The following is a 16,018-nucleotide window of genomic DNA, read 5'->3' as shown; positions in this document are numbered from 1 at the left end:
ATCCCTGCCCTCATAGAGTTTATAGAATGTAAATGGGGAGGAGAGGGGGGTACAGGAGGAACAGAGAATAAATAGCACATGTAATAAATAAGCTTAAACATATGTCCAATGGTAGTGTTATCAAAAAATATTTTTTAAAGAAAAAGTATAGACAGATGTTGTGGCTCAGCATTTGAGGCACTGTGTGAGACCCACATCACATAACAGAGACCCTGGGTTCCAGTACCAGCTCTGCCTCTGATTCCAGTGTCCTGCTAATGTGCCCCTTGGAAGGAAGCAGGTAATGGTGCAGGTAACTAGGTTGCTGCCACCCACGTGGGAGACCCAGAGTGAGTTCCAGCTCCTGACTTTGGCCTGGCCTAGCTGTGGCTGTTGCAGGTCTTTGGAGGGTAAACCAGTAGACAGAAGATTCTCTCTCTCTCTCTCTCTCTCTCTGTGTATTTCAAATAAGTAATTAATAAATTTTAAAAAAACATTTTTTAAAGAAAGAAAAAGAAGTATATTAGGGATGAGAAGTGCTAGTTTCAGGGAAATGAAATTTTAAGTGAGTTTGTCAACTAAATAAGTGGTCTCATTGAAAAGACCCTTGAGGATGCCCTGAGAAGGTGAGGGGAAGGTTGTCCAATATCTAGGGTAAGACTGCTAGAGGTAGAGTAACATCCTGTGCAATGGTTCTAAGTGCATGAGCCACTTGCAGAACAGAGAGAAAGCCAGAGGAGGAGACTGGTGGAAGATGAGGCTTGGGACATAAGGGGCCGGGCAGACCATGGAAAGCTTGCCAAGTCCCCATCAGAACTTTGACCTTTACTTAGAGATAGAGAGCTACAGGGGAGGCAGAGGCAACGCACGGAGGAGTGACATGATCTGATGTGTACTGAACAGCCTCTCTGGCTGCTGTGCTGAGATCAGACTGGTGTGGAAGGAGGAGGGGCCACAGGGAGAGAGAGAGAGAGAGAGCGCAAAACAGAGACAGAGAGAGATCTCCCATTCACTGGTTCATTCCTCAAAAGCCCACAACAACCAGGGCTGGGTCAGGCCGAAGCCAGGAGACAAGAAACAGAAACTCAATCCATATGGGGCAGGGACTCGAGTACTTGAGCTATCACCTGTTGCCTCCCAGGGAACATATTAGAAGGAAGCTGGAATCAGGAGCAGAGATGGGACTTAAACCCTGGCACTCTGATAAGGGAGGCTGGGTTTGCAAGTGGCATTTGAACTGCCACGCCAAATGCCTGCCCTGGAGATGCATCCAAGCAGACATGTCAAGGAAGGTGGGGATTATACAAGTCTGGTGTTCAGAAGTGAGATGTGGAGTCATCAGCATAGAGAGGAAATTTACAGCACTGAGAGTATGTGAGAATGCCAAGGAAGAGATGAAGAAGGAACCAAGACTGAGCTATAGAGCCCTCCAGGGTTAAGAATTTGTGGGGGTTGGTGTTAAGAGAAGGAGGACTGGGGCCAGCACTGTGGTGCAGTGGGTTAACGCCCTGGCCTGAAGCACTGGCATCCCATATGGACACCGGTTCAAGACCTGGCTGCTCTCTGCTACGGCCTGGGAAATCAGTAGAAGATGGCCCAAGTCCTTGGGCCCCTGCACCTGTGTGGAAGACCCAGAAGAGGCTCCTGGCTCCTGGCTTCGGATCGGCACAGCTCCGGCCATTGGGGCCATCTGGGGAGTGAACCATCGGATGGAAGACCTCTCTCTCTCTCTCTCTCTCTCTCTCTCTGCCTCTCCTCCCTCTATGTAACTCTGACTTTCAAATAAATCTTTAAAAAAAAAGAAAAGAAAAGGAGGACTTATGCCCCATATCAGGTATCAGGCTTTGATACCAGGTTCTGCTCCTGACTCCAGCTTCCTGCTAATGCAGACCCTGGGTGGCAATGGTGCTGGCACCAAAATAAATCTTCTAAAAAATTTATAGAGAAGAAGAAAAATCAACAGAAATAGTACAAAGCAACTCATAAGAGGAGGAGAAGAACCCCTTGAAGACAAATGAGGCAGAGAAGATGCAAATGATTAGTTCAAATGCTGGTTGTGGACTGAGTTTCACGAGAAATGAAAACAGTGCATTAGATTTTATGTCAAGGTCACTGGTGACCTTGACAAAGGCAGTTATAAAGTAGTTATAAAAATGAAAACCTGAATGGAGTGGCTTTAAGAGAAACAGAAAGAGAAAATCTGGAGACAGTGTGATCAGACAATTCTTTCAAGGAATCTTACTGCAAAGGGAAGCTCAGAAATGGAGAGAGTGGTATAAATACGATTTTTAAAGGGGTGAGAAATAACAGTATTAGTTATATTTATGGAAATGCACCCTTCATTTCCTCTTTCAGATCGGTTTACTTTTAAAATTCAAATTTTGAGTAAAATCAGAAGGAACAAAGGAAAAAAGAGGCAAAAAGAATTGCTAGAGCCATATTCTTCAGTAGATGAGAGGGGATGGAATCTAGTTCACAGTGCATGGTTTTACATTTGGTAAAAATATTGCTGGTTTCTCTGTATTACTAGGCTGGAAGGAAAACTATACAAGGACAAACATTGGCAGCTGGAAGTTTATGGTGGTGGGAGTCAGAGGAAATTTTCTTCTGATTCCTTTGGTTTCTCTATGGAGATCATCAGTTGAGATACCTGAGGTGGGAGATTTTGATGGTTTAAAAAGAAAGAAGATGAGAAAGAATTTAAAGAGCGGGTGAATAGAGAGACTTTAGAGATATATTTGATTTTCAGGCACCACCAAGTAAGCTCCTGAAGTTTGTGATTCTTAACTTTAACTAAGACCAGACAAGCCTCTTGTGCATAACATAATATACAGTAAAAGCTTAAGTCCAAAGAAGCCAACGATACATGTCCAGAACACATAAGGGAGGGTCTAAGGCATTTTCCAGAGGAAGTATATGTTGAGTCAGTGTTTGTAAGATGATGAGGATCAATGATCAGTCTTGCTAGTTTCGTTGTAAGCTTAGAGTTTATGTAATGAGACCCCTCTCCCCTTCACTCTCTTTTGAAATAGACTGTGGAAGCAATGAAGACCATTTTGGATGACTTAAGAGCAGAAGACCATTTCTCTGTGGTTGACTTCAACCACAACATCCGAACCTGGAGAAATGACTTAGTTTCAGCCACTAAAACACAGATTGCAGATGCCAAAAGGTACATTGAGAAAATCCAGCCCAACGGAGGTGAGTGGTATTGGCCTAAAGCCCAATGAGAAACTTCTATACAGTTCAAATCTTGGTCCACTTAAGGAAGCATCCTTAAGAAAGATTACTCTCTACCACAGGGGCCTTTGCCCAGCCTGCAATGGTCTATCTTAAATAATACACTTACCGGCAAATGATGAATGCTAAGTTGGTAGTGAAAGTATATGTAATTCAGACCATACTTGTTTTTACCACTCCAACCTTTTACAGAAAAGTTCAGTAAATGACACTCCCTTCCTTATCATCTGCATAGCACAAAATGTAACTGTCTTCAGAGTATCTCAGCAAAGTTGATTGAGGACCTTTAAGTCGGGTGTTTAACAAAACAAATAGCTGCTGCTTTAAGAGGGCTGATTCATGTCTAAAAGGCTAGTTTACCTAGTTTATGCACAGTGAATATTTTTACTGCACAGGAAGATCTTGACCAGGATGAGCAAAATTTATGTCACCAGGAAAACAAACAAAGATTTTTTAATTAAAAAAAAATTTAAGAGAATGACAGAGATCTCCCATCCTCAGGTTCACTCCCCCAAATGTCTGAAAGAGCTGAAACTGGACCAAGATAAAACCAGGGTCCAGGAATTCAATTCAGATTTCCCCCAAGGGACGCAAGGACCCAGGCTCTTGAGACATTACATGATGGCTCCTAGGGTGCACATTAACAGGAAGCTGGAGTGGAGAGAGGAGCTGAGACCCGAGCGCAGGCACTCTGATACGGGGTGTGTACGTCGCAAACAGCAGCTTAACCACTGCACCAAATGCCTGTCCCTCAAATACTTTTATATTGAATAAATTATACATAAGTTTCCACCAGACAGATGAATCTGATTCCAAGATGCGATGTTTGTGTGTACAGAAAGAAAGCATATGCAACCACACACTGTATTCCTTCAACAGGCACAAACATCAACGAAGCACTCCTGCGGGCCATCTTTATTTTGAATGAAGCCAATAACATGGGACTACTGGATCCCAACTCTGTCTCTCTGATCATTTTAGTTTCGGATGGAGATCCAACCGTGGGCAAGTATTGCTTCCATGTTCTCTAGACGAACATTTTCAATGTTGTGTCTTACAAATGGCCTTTGCTTAAAATGGGAACTCCAATGGCATCTGCCCAAGTTTCTGTAACATTTTACGCCTATGCTTCCTAAAAGACTTCTGACCCTGAAGTACTAGCCTCCCTCCCCAATCCTCAGATACCTTTAGAACTGCTCCTTTTAAAAAAAATATTTATTTAAAAGTTAGAATTACAGAGAGAGAGATCTTCCATATGTTGATTCACTACCCAAGTGGCCACAACAGCCAAGGCTTCTTCCAGGTCTCCCAAGAAGGTGCAGGGACCCAAGTGCTTGGGCCATCTTGAACTTTTTTCCCAGACCACTAATGGGAAGCTGGATTGGAAGTGGAGCAGCCAGGACTCGAACCAGCACCCATAGGGGATGCCGGCATCCAGGTGGCAATTAGCCTACTATGCCACAACATCGGCCCCTGGAGATGCTCTTCACTGCCTCCGTTTCACCTCACAGTATGAAGACATTGAAGTTTGAGGTGTACTGGCATGTGAGGATTGCTGGTGTGCATTTGTGAAATACGCTGATTTCCTCAATGGGAGGTGTATGAAGGTTCGGGGGTTGTGAATGATGGGTATTTCTCCCAGTAGTACCTCTGGAGGCCGCAGTAGTGTCTTATCTCTTATTCTCCACCTTGCCCCCAGCTGCAGCTAGAGAAGTGACAACTCTCAGATACCATCTAACCAAATCATTTTTCTTCTCCACAAAATGGTGTCTATCTCCCTACTCTACTCTTTTATTCTTGTGTGCATGGTGTCTTTACACTGATAAATGTAAGTAACGATGTATGCTAGGTTATGTTGCCTGAGTGTGTTGTCAGGTAGGCCAGCACTGTATCCAACCCATGCCTGACTTGGCTAAACAGGACGAAATCGGATGTGACAGTAATAATGGCATTGTCTTTGAGAAAGACAATGAGAAAATCATTTCATTAACAGTGAGACTAGAATAGAAGTTATCATGTACTTATCACAGATTCAGTGTTTTCCTCCTTCAGATCAGTTTACTTTTACAATTCAAATTTTGAGTAAAATCAGAAGGAACAAAGGAAAAATTGGCAAAAACAATTAAATCTGTTTCTTACTTCTGTCCCCCATCTGCCTTGTTCCTGTCTTGGAGTCAGTCACTGATTCCATGTATGAATATCCTATTTGTATATACAAAATATATGCATATTTGCACACATATCTATATCTATGTACACATATACATGCATGCATATTTGCATATATGTATACAAATGCATCCCACATACACCAATATTTATCTATTTTCCTATGGGAAAAATGTGTTTTTGAGAATATTTGCTATAAATGCATGAAGAGACACTATGTTCTTTTTAATAATGGCATAGTATCTCTCTATGTATAATATAACAATTTTGCCAACCTTCCTTATTGGTGAACACTGCTATTCCCAAATTGTGTTGCTATGCACCACTGCCTACACTTCATTTTCAACATGTATGAGTGTGTCTGCAAGAAAAATTTGTAGGAGTTGAATTACTGAATCTAATAGTAAGTGCATTTTTAATTTTGACAAATTTTGCTTAACTGTCCTCCCTGGATTTTTCAAAAACAATTCATTCCTTTTCTATCTGTCATCATCAATTTCAGGTGAACTAAAATTGTCAAAAATTCAGAAAAATGTGAAGCAGAACATACAAGACAATGTATCTTTGTTCAGTCTGGGCATAGGATTTGATGTTGATTATGACTTTTTGAAGAGACTTTCCAATGAAAACCGTGGAATTGCTCAAAGGATTTATGGAAACCAGGACACATCTTCCCAGCTCAAGGTAACTTTTTCTTCTGCTCTTTTTTTTAAAATTCACTCAAAATCATCTAACTACATGTATTTGGTGTCTGAAAAGTATGGACAAATTTAACTCAAAATTGACATTATTTCAGTCATGTTCTGTCACAAGGATCAAGGGAGCATTGGATCCCTTTCTTGCCCATTACCCTCTGCTATAATGTTTTTCTGCACAAACAGTGAGATGTGAGGTAGTTGAGCGATGAGGATGCACTTCCCCACCCATTCAACAAGGTCTGCTGCAGCACCATCAAAGCTTCTGTGCCCGTGAGTCCCACTGAGAAACTGGTGTTCTTTACCACCTCGCCCACCTGTTTCCCCTTTGAAGTGCGTGGGCATCTAGGACATCAATTTCTTTATCATGTAAAACAGTTCATCCTGTGGCCTACACACTTCCTTAAATATAAGATAAAAAAATTCCTGTTTATTTTAATGAAATGGACAGGAATACAGGATAGGAAAACAACATACTTTCCCTGCCCTCTATTTTTTCATATATTTATTTTATTTATTTATTTATTTATTTTGACAGGCAGAGTGGACAGTGAGAGAGAGAGACAAACAGAAAGGTCTTCCTTTGCCATTGGTTCAACCTTCAATGGCCATCTTGGCCGGTGTGCCGCGGCCGGCGCACCGCGCTGATCTGATGGCAGGAGCCAGGTACTTCTCCTGGTCTCCCATGGGGTGCAGGGCCCAAGGACTTGGGCCATCCTCCACTGCACTCCCTGGCCACAGCAGAGAGCTGGCCTGGAAGAGGGGCAACCGGGACAGAATCCAGCGCCCCAATCGGGACTAGAACCCGGTGTGCTGGCGCCGCAAGGCAGAGGATTAGCCTAGTGAGCCGCGGTGCCGGCTTCCTGCCCTCTATTGGCACCAGCACCATATTTAAACTTGGCAACCAGGAAGGGCTAAGATTCTAACAGCACTCTGACCTCAGAATCAGCTCTTAAGGCATTCGGATCCGGCTGAAAAGCCCATGACAGTATTTCAGGCATGGAAAGCCAAGACACTCTTGGGAAATAAAAAAAAAAAAAAAAAAAGACCTAAATGAAAGATCTCCGCGAGTGAGATCCCAGTGGAAAGAACAGGTCATCAAAGAAGGAGGTACCTTTCTCTGAAGGGAGGAGAGAACTTCCACTTTGACTATGACCTTGTCTAAATATGATCAGAGTCGGCGTACTCAAAAGGCTTCCATAGCCTTAGCGACTCATGACAAGAGCCTAGGGTGATTACTGACACCACAAACAAGAGTGTCAATTTGTTAAGTCAACAACAGGAGTCACTGTGTACTTACTCCCCATGTAGGATCTCTGTCTTTAATGTGCTGTACGTCGTGATTTAATGCTATAACTAGGACTCAAACAGTATTTTTCACTTTGTGATTCCGTGTGGGTGCCTGTTGAAAGCTTTACTTAATATATGCTAAATTTATCTTCTGTATATAAAGATAATTGAAAATGAATCTTGATGTGAATGGAAGGGGAGAGGGAGTGGGAAAGGGGAGGGTTGCGGGTGGGAGGGACGTTATGGGGGTGGGAAGCCATAGTAATCCATAAGCTGTACTTTAGAAATTTATATTCATTAAATAAAAGTTAAAAAAAAAGATTCTGGGCCGGCGCCGTGGCTCAATAGGCTAATCCTCCACCTTGCGGCGCCGGCACACCGGGTTCTAGTCCCGGTCAGGGCGCCAGATTCTGTCCCGGTTGCCCCTCTTCCAGGCCAGCTCTCTGCTATGGCCAGGGAGTGCAGTGGAGGATGGCCCAGGTGCTTGGGCCCTGCACCCCATGGGAGACCAGGAAAAGCACCTGGCTCCTGGCTCCTGCCATCGGATCAGCGCGGTGCGCCGGCTGCAGCGGCGGCCATTGGAGGGTGAACCAACGGCAAAAGGAAGACCTTTCTCTCTCTGTCTCTCTATCTCACTGTCCACTCTGCCTGTCAAAAATAAAAAAAAAATAAAAAAAAAAACCACAGAGAAAAAAAAAAAAAAAAAGATTCTAATATGCAGACCACCAACCCAGCTGACTTTTATTATCATGAACACTCATGAGTTTTTCATACTGATCATAAGAGAAAGGGGAAAAAATTCTGGGCTCTTAAATCAGGCAATATTAAGTGTTTTATTCTCCACGTCTCACTTTTTTCATCTAACATAAATGAGTATTTTTCCTTGTCCCAGAGATCTCATGGCAATAAACTTTGAGATATCTGCTAAACATATGAAGAATCTCAGAAAAAAAAAATGCTTTAGACCTACAAATCAATAATGATTTCTCTCTCTCTCCTCTCATGAATTGTAGAAATTCTACAACCAAGTCTCTACTCCATTGCTCCGGAATGTTCAGTTCAACTATCCTCATACATCAGTAACAGACGTCACTCAAAACAGTTTCCACAATTACTTTGGAGGTTCAGAGATCGTGGTGGCAGGGAAATTTGACCCTGACAAGTTGAAGCAAATACAAAGCATTATCACGGCAACTTCGGTACTTCTGCTTGTTGATTTATTCTGAAAATGCTAAGTGTTCTCCCTGCATACAGTCTGTCTTCTATGTTAGCAGGTTAATATTCTGCATTCCCAGAGAATTAATCATGAAATAAAAGGCATGGGGATATCTCTGCTTTCCTCCTAACTATTCCAGAAATCCTTACCTTTCACCCAGCCCTAATCCCCACCTCCATTTGTGTGTGTGTGTGTGTGTTCCTTTAAAGTGCATACCTCTCTTGCTTGCTCAAAGCAGGCTCTAGAAATGTGAACTGATTAGCTATACTTCTGCTCCCCCCTGGTGAATTTTAACTGATCCTTCCATTGTCCAGGCAAACACAGAGTTAGTCTTGGAAACCCTGGCCCAGATGGATGACTTGGAGGAATTTCTATCCAAAGACAAGCATGCAGATCCTGATTTCACCAAGAAATTATGGGCCTACCTAACAATCAACCAGCTGTTAGCTGAGCGGTAAGAAGAGTGTGCACATCACCAGTAAGACTTACACCAATCTGTAAGACTGAATTGTTCACTCTGAGTATTTGAAGTCAGACACAGAAGGAGTTCAGAATGAAGAAAGACAGCAAATTAACAATACAGGATTTGTATTATTAACTTCCACTGATGCTAGCACTTCAAATAAAGCTGGGTTCAGTCTTTTTTAAGATTTATTTATTTATCTTAAAGGCAAAGTACAGAGAGAGAGAGAGAGAGAGAGAGAGAAAGAGAAAGAGAAAGAGAAAGAGAAAGAGAAAGAGAAAGAGAAAGAAAGAGAAAGAGAAAGAGAAAGAGAAAGAGAAAGAGAAAGAGAAAGAGAAAGAGAAAGAGAAAGAGAGAGAGAAAGAGAAAGAGAGAGGTCTTCCATCTGCTGGTTCACTCCCCAAATGACTGCAATGGCTGGAGCTGGGCTATTCAGAAGCCAGGAGCTAGGAGCTTCTTGAGGGTCTCCCACATTGGTGCAGGGGCCCGAGGGCTTGGGCCATCTTCTACTGCTTCCCTAGGCCAGTAGCAGAGAGCTGGATTGGAAGTGGAACAGCCAGGACTCGAACCGGCACCCATATGGGATGCTGGCACTGTGGGCAGTGGCTTTGTCCATTATGCCACAACGCTGACCCTGGGTTCACTCTTTGTTGTAACTGAGGTACAAAATACATGTGTGAAGTATACACATGTGTACAATTTCATGAGATTTTGTGTATGTCACCCATGTAACCACCGCCCTGATCCAGATGTAAAAATACTGGGTGTTCCCTTGTTCTCCTTCCCTCTCAACATGCATCCCCCACCCTCCAGTGGAAACCACTATTCCACATCTGTTACCATCAATGAGTTTTGCCTACAAAAGAAAAGCTCATGCAATTTTTTTTTCCTGGCTTCTTTCATTCAGTAGAATGCCTGTGAGCTTTCATTCATGTTCTTGTGTATACCAGCAGTCAATTTGCATTTTCTCTCAAGTACAGGTTATTGTCCAGAGAGAAATGTTATGATTATGCAATTGTGATATCACCCAAAGCAAGGCTTCCTAATGCTTGTGCGTGTCACCTCCGTCTTCTCCGCCAAATTATATCTGGACTTTCCAGATATAATAAACTCATCTCCCTAGAGCACCTGCATCAGAACTCTGTGGGACTGTTGGACAAAAGTCACTATTGCAGAGCCCTGTTCCACCTTGTAGATCAGAATCTCAGGAGACAGAACAAGGTCATCTGAACTAGGTTGGGAAGATGAAATATGATCGTGTACTTGGACTCACAGAGGAAATCCCTAATGTGGATAAGATTATATAAAAAAAAAAAAAGACGCAAAACTGAGCTGTGACTTTCAAGTAACTGAGGAAACTCTCTGCCCTTTGACAGAAGCGCACTGGATGTATTTAAATGCATAGAGTAAATTGCTGCAGTTCAATATTGTTTTTTTTTAAAAAATAGTTCAGATCAAAAAAAAAAATCAGTGGTTGCTGGAGGGTTGTGAGGGTGAGATGGAGATGAAGAGATGCAGCCAGGAGGATTTCTGGGGCAGTGACACTATTCTCTCTAGAACTACGATGGTGGGTGCAGGTCATAATGAACTTATCCAAAGCATAGACCACACAGCATGAATAGGGAGTCCTAACATGAGCTATGGATTTTGGGTGATTATGTGTTAGCGATTGTAGCAGAAGTCCCACTGTGGTATAGGATGGCAATAGTGGAGGAGGCTATATCTCTGTGGGACCCGGGGCAGTATGGAAAAATCTCTCGGTGTCTAGTGCTCAATTTAGTGGTGAACTTCAAACCGCCCTAAAAAACAATAAAGACTTCTAAAAACAGCAACAACGCTTGGGGCTGCATAGCTAGATAAAAGACTAAGCTTCAGGAAGCCAGGGTGTTTTGCTCTTACCTCATGTCCCTCATCCTGCCCAGGTGGACAACAGGAGTTGGGAGACGGGGGGAGGATTGTGGGATTTGAGTCCACCTTTACAAATGGTGACATTCTTTAATGCCTCTATTTCCTGAACACAGAAGCCTGGCTCCTACAGCTGCTACCAAGAGGAGAATTACAAAAACAATCCTGCAGATGTCTCTGGAACATCATATTGTGACCCCACTCACCTCGATGGTGATTGAGAACGATGCCGGGGATGAGCGCATGCTGGCCGATTCCCCTCCACAGGACCATTCTTGCTGTGCAGGTCTGTGTTTTATAGCGAGAGAGAGAGAGAGAGAGAGAGAGAAAGAAAGAAAGAAGAAAGAGAGAGACAAAAAAAATTGGGATGCAGAGAGACAGAGAGCTCCCATCTGTTGGTTGAGTCCACCAATGTCTATAAAAACTGGGAATGGGCAGGTCAAAGCCAGGAGCTGGGAACACCATCCAGGTTTCCTACATGGGTAATGGGACCAAGTACTTGAGTACTTACCTGCTACCTCCCATGATGCTCACTGTTAGGAAGCTGGAAACAGGAATGGAGCTAGAACTCAAACCAGGCACTCCAACATGGGATATGGCTGTTCCAAGCACTGTCTTAATCTCTACACCAAATACCAGTCTTCTCTACACTCATTTTTTGAAACCAACAGTTAAAATTTTTCATCTTGTTTAAACAGTTGCAACAAATGTATTTCTGGTACACTGTAAATATTGATCTTTTAAAATAAGCAGTTACATCAGGTTTTAATTATATCAAGTGAAATAGAATGCAGAGTTTGGTATTCGCCAGCACCTGCTAACAAAAAATTCTATTTTTTAAAAGATTTATTTATTTATTTGAAAGTCAGAATTACAGAGAGAGAAGAAAAGGCAGAGAGAAAGAGAGAGAGGTCTTCCATCCACTGGTCCAGTCCCCAACTGGCAGCAACGGCTGCAGCTGCGCAATCTGAAGCCGGGAGCCAGGAGCTTCTGGGTCTCCCATGCAGGTGCAGGGGCCCAAGGACTTGGGCCATCTTCTACTGCTTTCCCAGGCCATAGCAGAGAGCTAGATCGGAAGTGGAGCAGCCGGGACTTGAACCAGTGCCCATGTGGGATGCTGGCACTGCAGGCGGTGGCTTTACCTGCTATGCCACAGCACCAGCCCCAAAAAACTCTATTTTAATTATTGGAAATGTCATATTGTTTTTCTTTTTCTAGTTGAACTTGTATTTCCATTCCATTTTCCTGAAAGAACTATACAACAAATTAATATATTTTTACATATGAAAGTTTTTTATTGATCACCCTATTTCTCTGCTGGAAAGATATATTTACAAATTTTAATTTAAACATTTTTAAAATTTAAACAAATTTAAAATTATGATCATAAGTCTCTAAGTGTCAAAATTTTCATCTAGATCAGCTTTTTTTTTAAGGATTTATGGATTTATTTATTTATTTGAGAGGCAGAGTTACAGAGAGAGAGAGAGAGAGAGAGAGAGAGGGAGAGGTCTTCCATCCACTGGTTCACTCCCCAAATATCTCCAATGGCTGCAGCTGAACCAATTGATCCAAAGCCAGGAGCCAGGAACTTCTTCCGGGTCTCCCACGTAGGTGCGGGGAGCCCAAGCACTTGGGCCATCTTTGGCTGCTTTTCCTAGGTCAACAGCAGGGAGCTAGATTGGAAGTGGAGCAGCCAGGACTTGAATCAGCACCCATAAGGGATGCCAGCACTGCAGGAGGCAGCTTTACCTGCTACGCCACAGCACCACAGCACCACAGCACCAGCCCTGGAACTCTGACTTCTGACATCCCAATTGCAATAAGCTGAAGCATTTTTTGTAAAGGACAGGCAGACTGAGCAACAAACCTTTTGTGGGAAGGCAGCATAAAATCTCTCACCAGCAAGGACCTCTTTGGGCAACTGAACTGCCGTGGTTGTGTGCTGAGTTCCAGGAAGCTGTCTCCAGGGATCTAGGACCACTGCTGGACGTTGTCACCCTGGCCAGTGTTGTCGGCATAAGGCCCTGGCCCAGCTCTGCAGAGGGGTCCCTCCCCTGTAGACCCTCACTTAGGTAAAAACAGGAGGAGGAAACCTTGCTTGAGAACTGGAGGCTGCATGCAACAGATTCTTGCGATTCTGACCAACTTCCTGGGAAAAGTAAACCTGGAAACTAACGGATGCGGGTGTTTCTACACAGGTGCCCTGTATTACGGTGAAAAAGTTCCTTCGAATGGGATCCCTTCTTGGGCCAACGCTGCCCCGACACCAGTAGTCCCCATGCGTTTGGCCGGAGCTCCCGTGCTGGAGTCCACGCCCCCTCCACATGTGATGAGAGGTAAAAAAAAAAAAAAATCCAGTGCAGCTTCTGCCTCCTACACCAATCAGAATCCTGGGCAGCATTTAAGTGCATTAGGAAAATATAAGTGTGTACTGGGAAAACAGGTGACTTTTTTTTTTTTTTTTAGATTTATTTTATTTATTTGAAAGACAGAGTTAGAGAGAGAGGTAGAGACAGAGAGAGAGGTCTTCCATCCACTGGTTCACTCCCCAGATGGCCGCAACGGCCAGAGCTGCGCCGATCTGAAGCCAGGAGCCAGGAGCCTCCTCCAGGTCTCCCACATGGGTGCAGGGGCCCAAGGACTTGTGCCATCTTCTACTGCTTTCCCAGGCCATAGCAGAGAGCTGCATCAGAAGAGGAGCAGCCGGGTCTCAAACCGGCGCCCATATGAGGCGCCGGCACTTCAGGCCAGGGCTTTAACCTGCTGTGCCACAGTGCTGGCCCCAACAGGTGATTTTTAACAAGCATCACTGCCTTCCAGTGAGAGAAGAAAGCTCCATGCATTAGCCTGCTGGAGCTGCCATACCAGAGCGCCACAGACTTGGAGCAGGAGTCGGGGGTTGGGCTTGAAAACCGAGCGTTTCTGTCTCACTGCTCTGGAGGCTGGAAATCCAAGATCAAGTCTGAGCCCAGTATGACTCATTCTGAGGCCTCCCGGCTTGACTTGCAGGCAGCTGCCACCTCCCTGGACGAGCAAGCGGCCTCTTCTTTTGACGTGCTCATGGAGAAAGAGAGTGGAAGAAGGAGAGAGGGCCCTAATTTATCATGACAGCCTCATTCTCATGACCAACCACATCTAAACTAAAGGACTCCCCAAGGGCCCCACCTCCAAACACCAACATGCAGAGAGCCAGGGCCTCAGCGTATGAGTTTTGAGGGATGGGCAGCTCGGGTTATAGTATGCATTTCCAGCTGTATGAGAGAAATCCTCTGAAATGGAGAAGTGGGGTCAATGGGGTAGCAGTGGAAAGAACATTCTTTGAAGTTCCTTAAAGTTTCTGTTCTCACTTCCTTCATACTGAAACTAGGCATAATCCTATTTATACACATATTGATAGCTAATCGCCAATGAAATGCAAAACCGTATCTAAAGAGCTGGCAAATAATAGTTGCTAAAAAATGGAGCTATTATTAAAGATGAGGAGCTACACATTTTAAGATCAAAATGCATTACAATCATTTCCTATATGAGCATGTTATTTTGCAGGTTTTTTTTTTCTATTGCTGCCATATAAAAATCCTAGTTTTGCTCCGTCACAATCTGTCTACAAATGGTTTCAGTGGGAAGTAGGGGTAGTAGATGTATCACCTCAAATTCACTGAAATGTGTTCTTCTTTTTCAAATATTTATTTATTTCCATTTTTATTTTAAAAGCAGAGAATCAGAGAGACAGAACAATCTGCCATCTACTGGTTCACTCCCCCAGTGCCCACCTGAGCCTCACCTGCTACCTCCCAGGGGTATGCACTAGCAGGCAATCTGAACTGGAACAGAGAAATCAGGACTTGAACCAGGCACTCCTATGGGATGTGGGCACCCCAAGCCCCCTACCTACCACACTATGCCACAATGCCCACCCCAAGTGCAATGTATTTCTTTGTGTGAGTTTTGCCTCCTCGGCTTTCCTGTGCAGTTAGTTGTAGGTTGCTTTGCCCTCCTCTTGTCAATCTCACTGGCCTCTTTTCTGTCAAGCAATGAGACAGAGGAGCCACGTAAGTGGGAGAGACAGCATCCATCCATGCCCCAGCTCCTCCGGTACTGCCTTCATCCAGAGATCACAGCTGCCTGGCAATTGGCTAGCCCTGTGGAGGAAACACACACACACACACACACACACACACACCCCCTATGCACACTTACCTCTCCCTTCTTGTTATTGGAATGGAGTCAGTTTCAACAAAGAGAGAGCATGTCCCTCCTCCTTTAGAAAGGTCAGAAGCTGAGCTGCACTTGAGTTTTTGAAATGTAAATAGAAAAGTAGCTCTCGTGCCATTCCTAGAAACGTGCTGCACTCCAGGCTGCTGGAATATAGATTCCTCTGTCATGCAGTTCTCAGAACTGATTTCTCAACAGTGCATCCACCACGCACCCAACACTGTAATAGAAACCTTAGTCAGAACTGGAAGAGTTATTCTATGTCGCTTCATCTCAATTCTAGGGCTGAGCTCTACAGTTATTATTTGTGGGCCAAAAGTGACTTCTCTATTTCATTAGTGGTAACCTTTGCACAATCACTCCTCCTCTCTCCCACCGCATCTCCCCTGGATACAATCCACAGTTTTAGTCTTTTTCTACTTTCTTCACGAATCTGTCCTCTGGCTGCATTTACTTTACTTTCCTTTTTTTTTTTTTTTTAAGATTTATTTATTTATTTGGAAGTGAGAGTTACAGAGAGAGAGGAGAGGCAGAGAGAGAGAGGTCTTCCATCTGCTGGTTCACTCCCCAATTGGCCGCAACGGCCAGAGCTGTGCCGATCCGAAGCCAGGAGCCAGGAGCTTCTTCCAGGTCTCCCATGTGGGTTGCAGGGGCCCAAGGATTTGGGCCATCTTCCGCTGCTTTCCCAGGCCATAGCAGGGAGCTGGATCGGAAGTGGAGAAGCCGGCTCTCGAACCCGGCGCCCATATGGGATGCCAGTGCTTCAGGCCAGGGCATTAACCTGCTGTGCCATAGTGCCGGCCCCTGCATTTACTTTCTAAACAAACTATCCAGTGTTCTGCC

At 44.1% G+C, this 16,018-nt stretch overlaps 1 protein-coding gene across 2 annotated transcripts in view; it reads left to right on the top strand.

Moving 5' to 3' along the window:
• The window catches only part of ITIH2 (inter-alpha-trypsin inhibitor heavy chain 2), a 43,721-nt gene that overhangs the window by 22,117 nt on the left and 5,586 nt on the right, over positions 1-16,018 (top strand). For both annotated transcript variants that reach the window (XM_008268046.5, NM_001082647.2), the window contains 7 exon segments: positions 3,012-3,180; positions 4,099-4,224; positions 5,891-6,072; positions 8,387-8,572; positions 8,904-9,043; positions 11,074-11,243; positions 13,159-13,296. In XM_008268046.5, coding sequence (XP_008266268.3) covers positions 3,012-3,180; positions 4,099-4,224; positions 5,891-6,072; positions 8,387-8,572; positions 8,904-9,043; positions 11,074-11,243; positions 13,159-13,296 — 1,111 coding nt within the window.

The sequence above is a fragment of the Oryctolagus cuniculus genome, chromosome 13 (genome assembly GCF_051225735.1).
Source record: "Oryctolagus cuniculus isolate XC-2025 breed Fujian yellow rabbit chromosome 13, ASM5122573v1, whole genome shotgun sequence".
Classification (NCBI taxonomy): Eukaryota; Metazoa; Chordata; class Mammalia; order Lagomorpha; family Leporidae; genus Oryctolagus; species Oryctolagus cuniculus.
The sequence above is the reverse complement of the archived record's forward strand: the minus strand, read 5'-3'. Positions and strand labels throughout refer to the sequence as shown.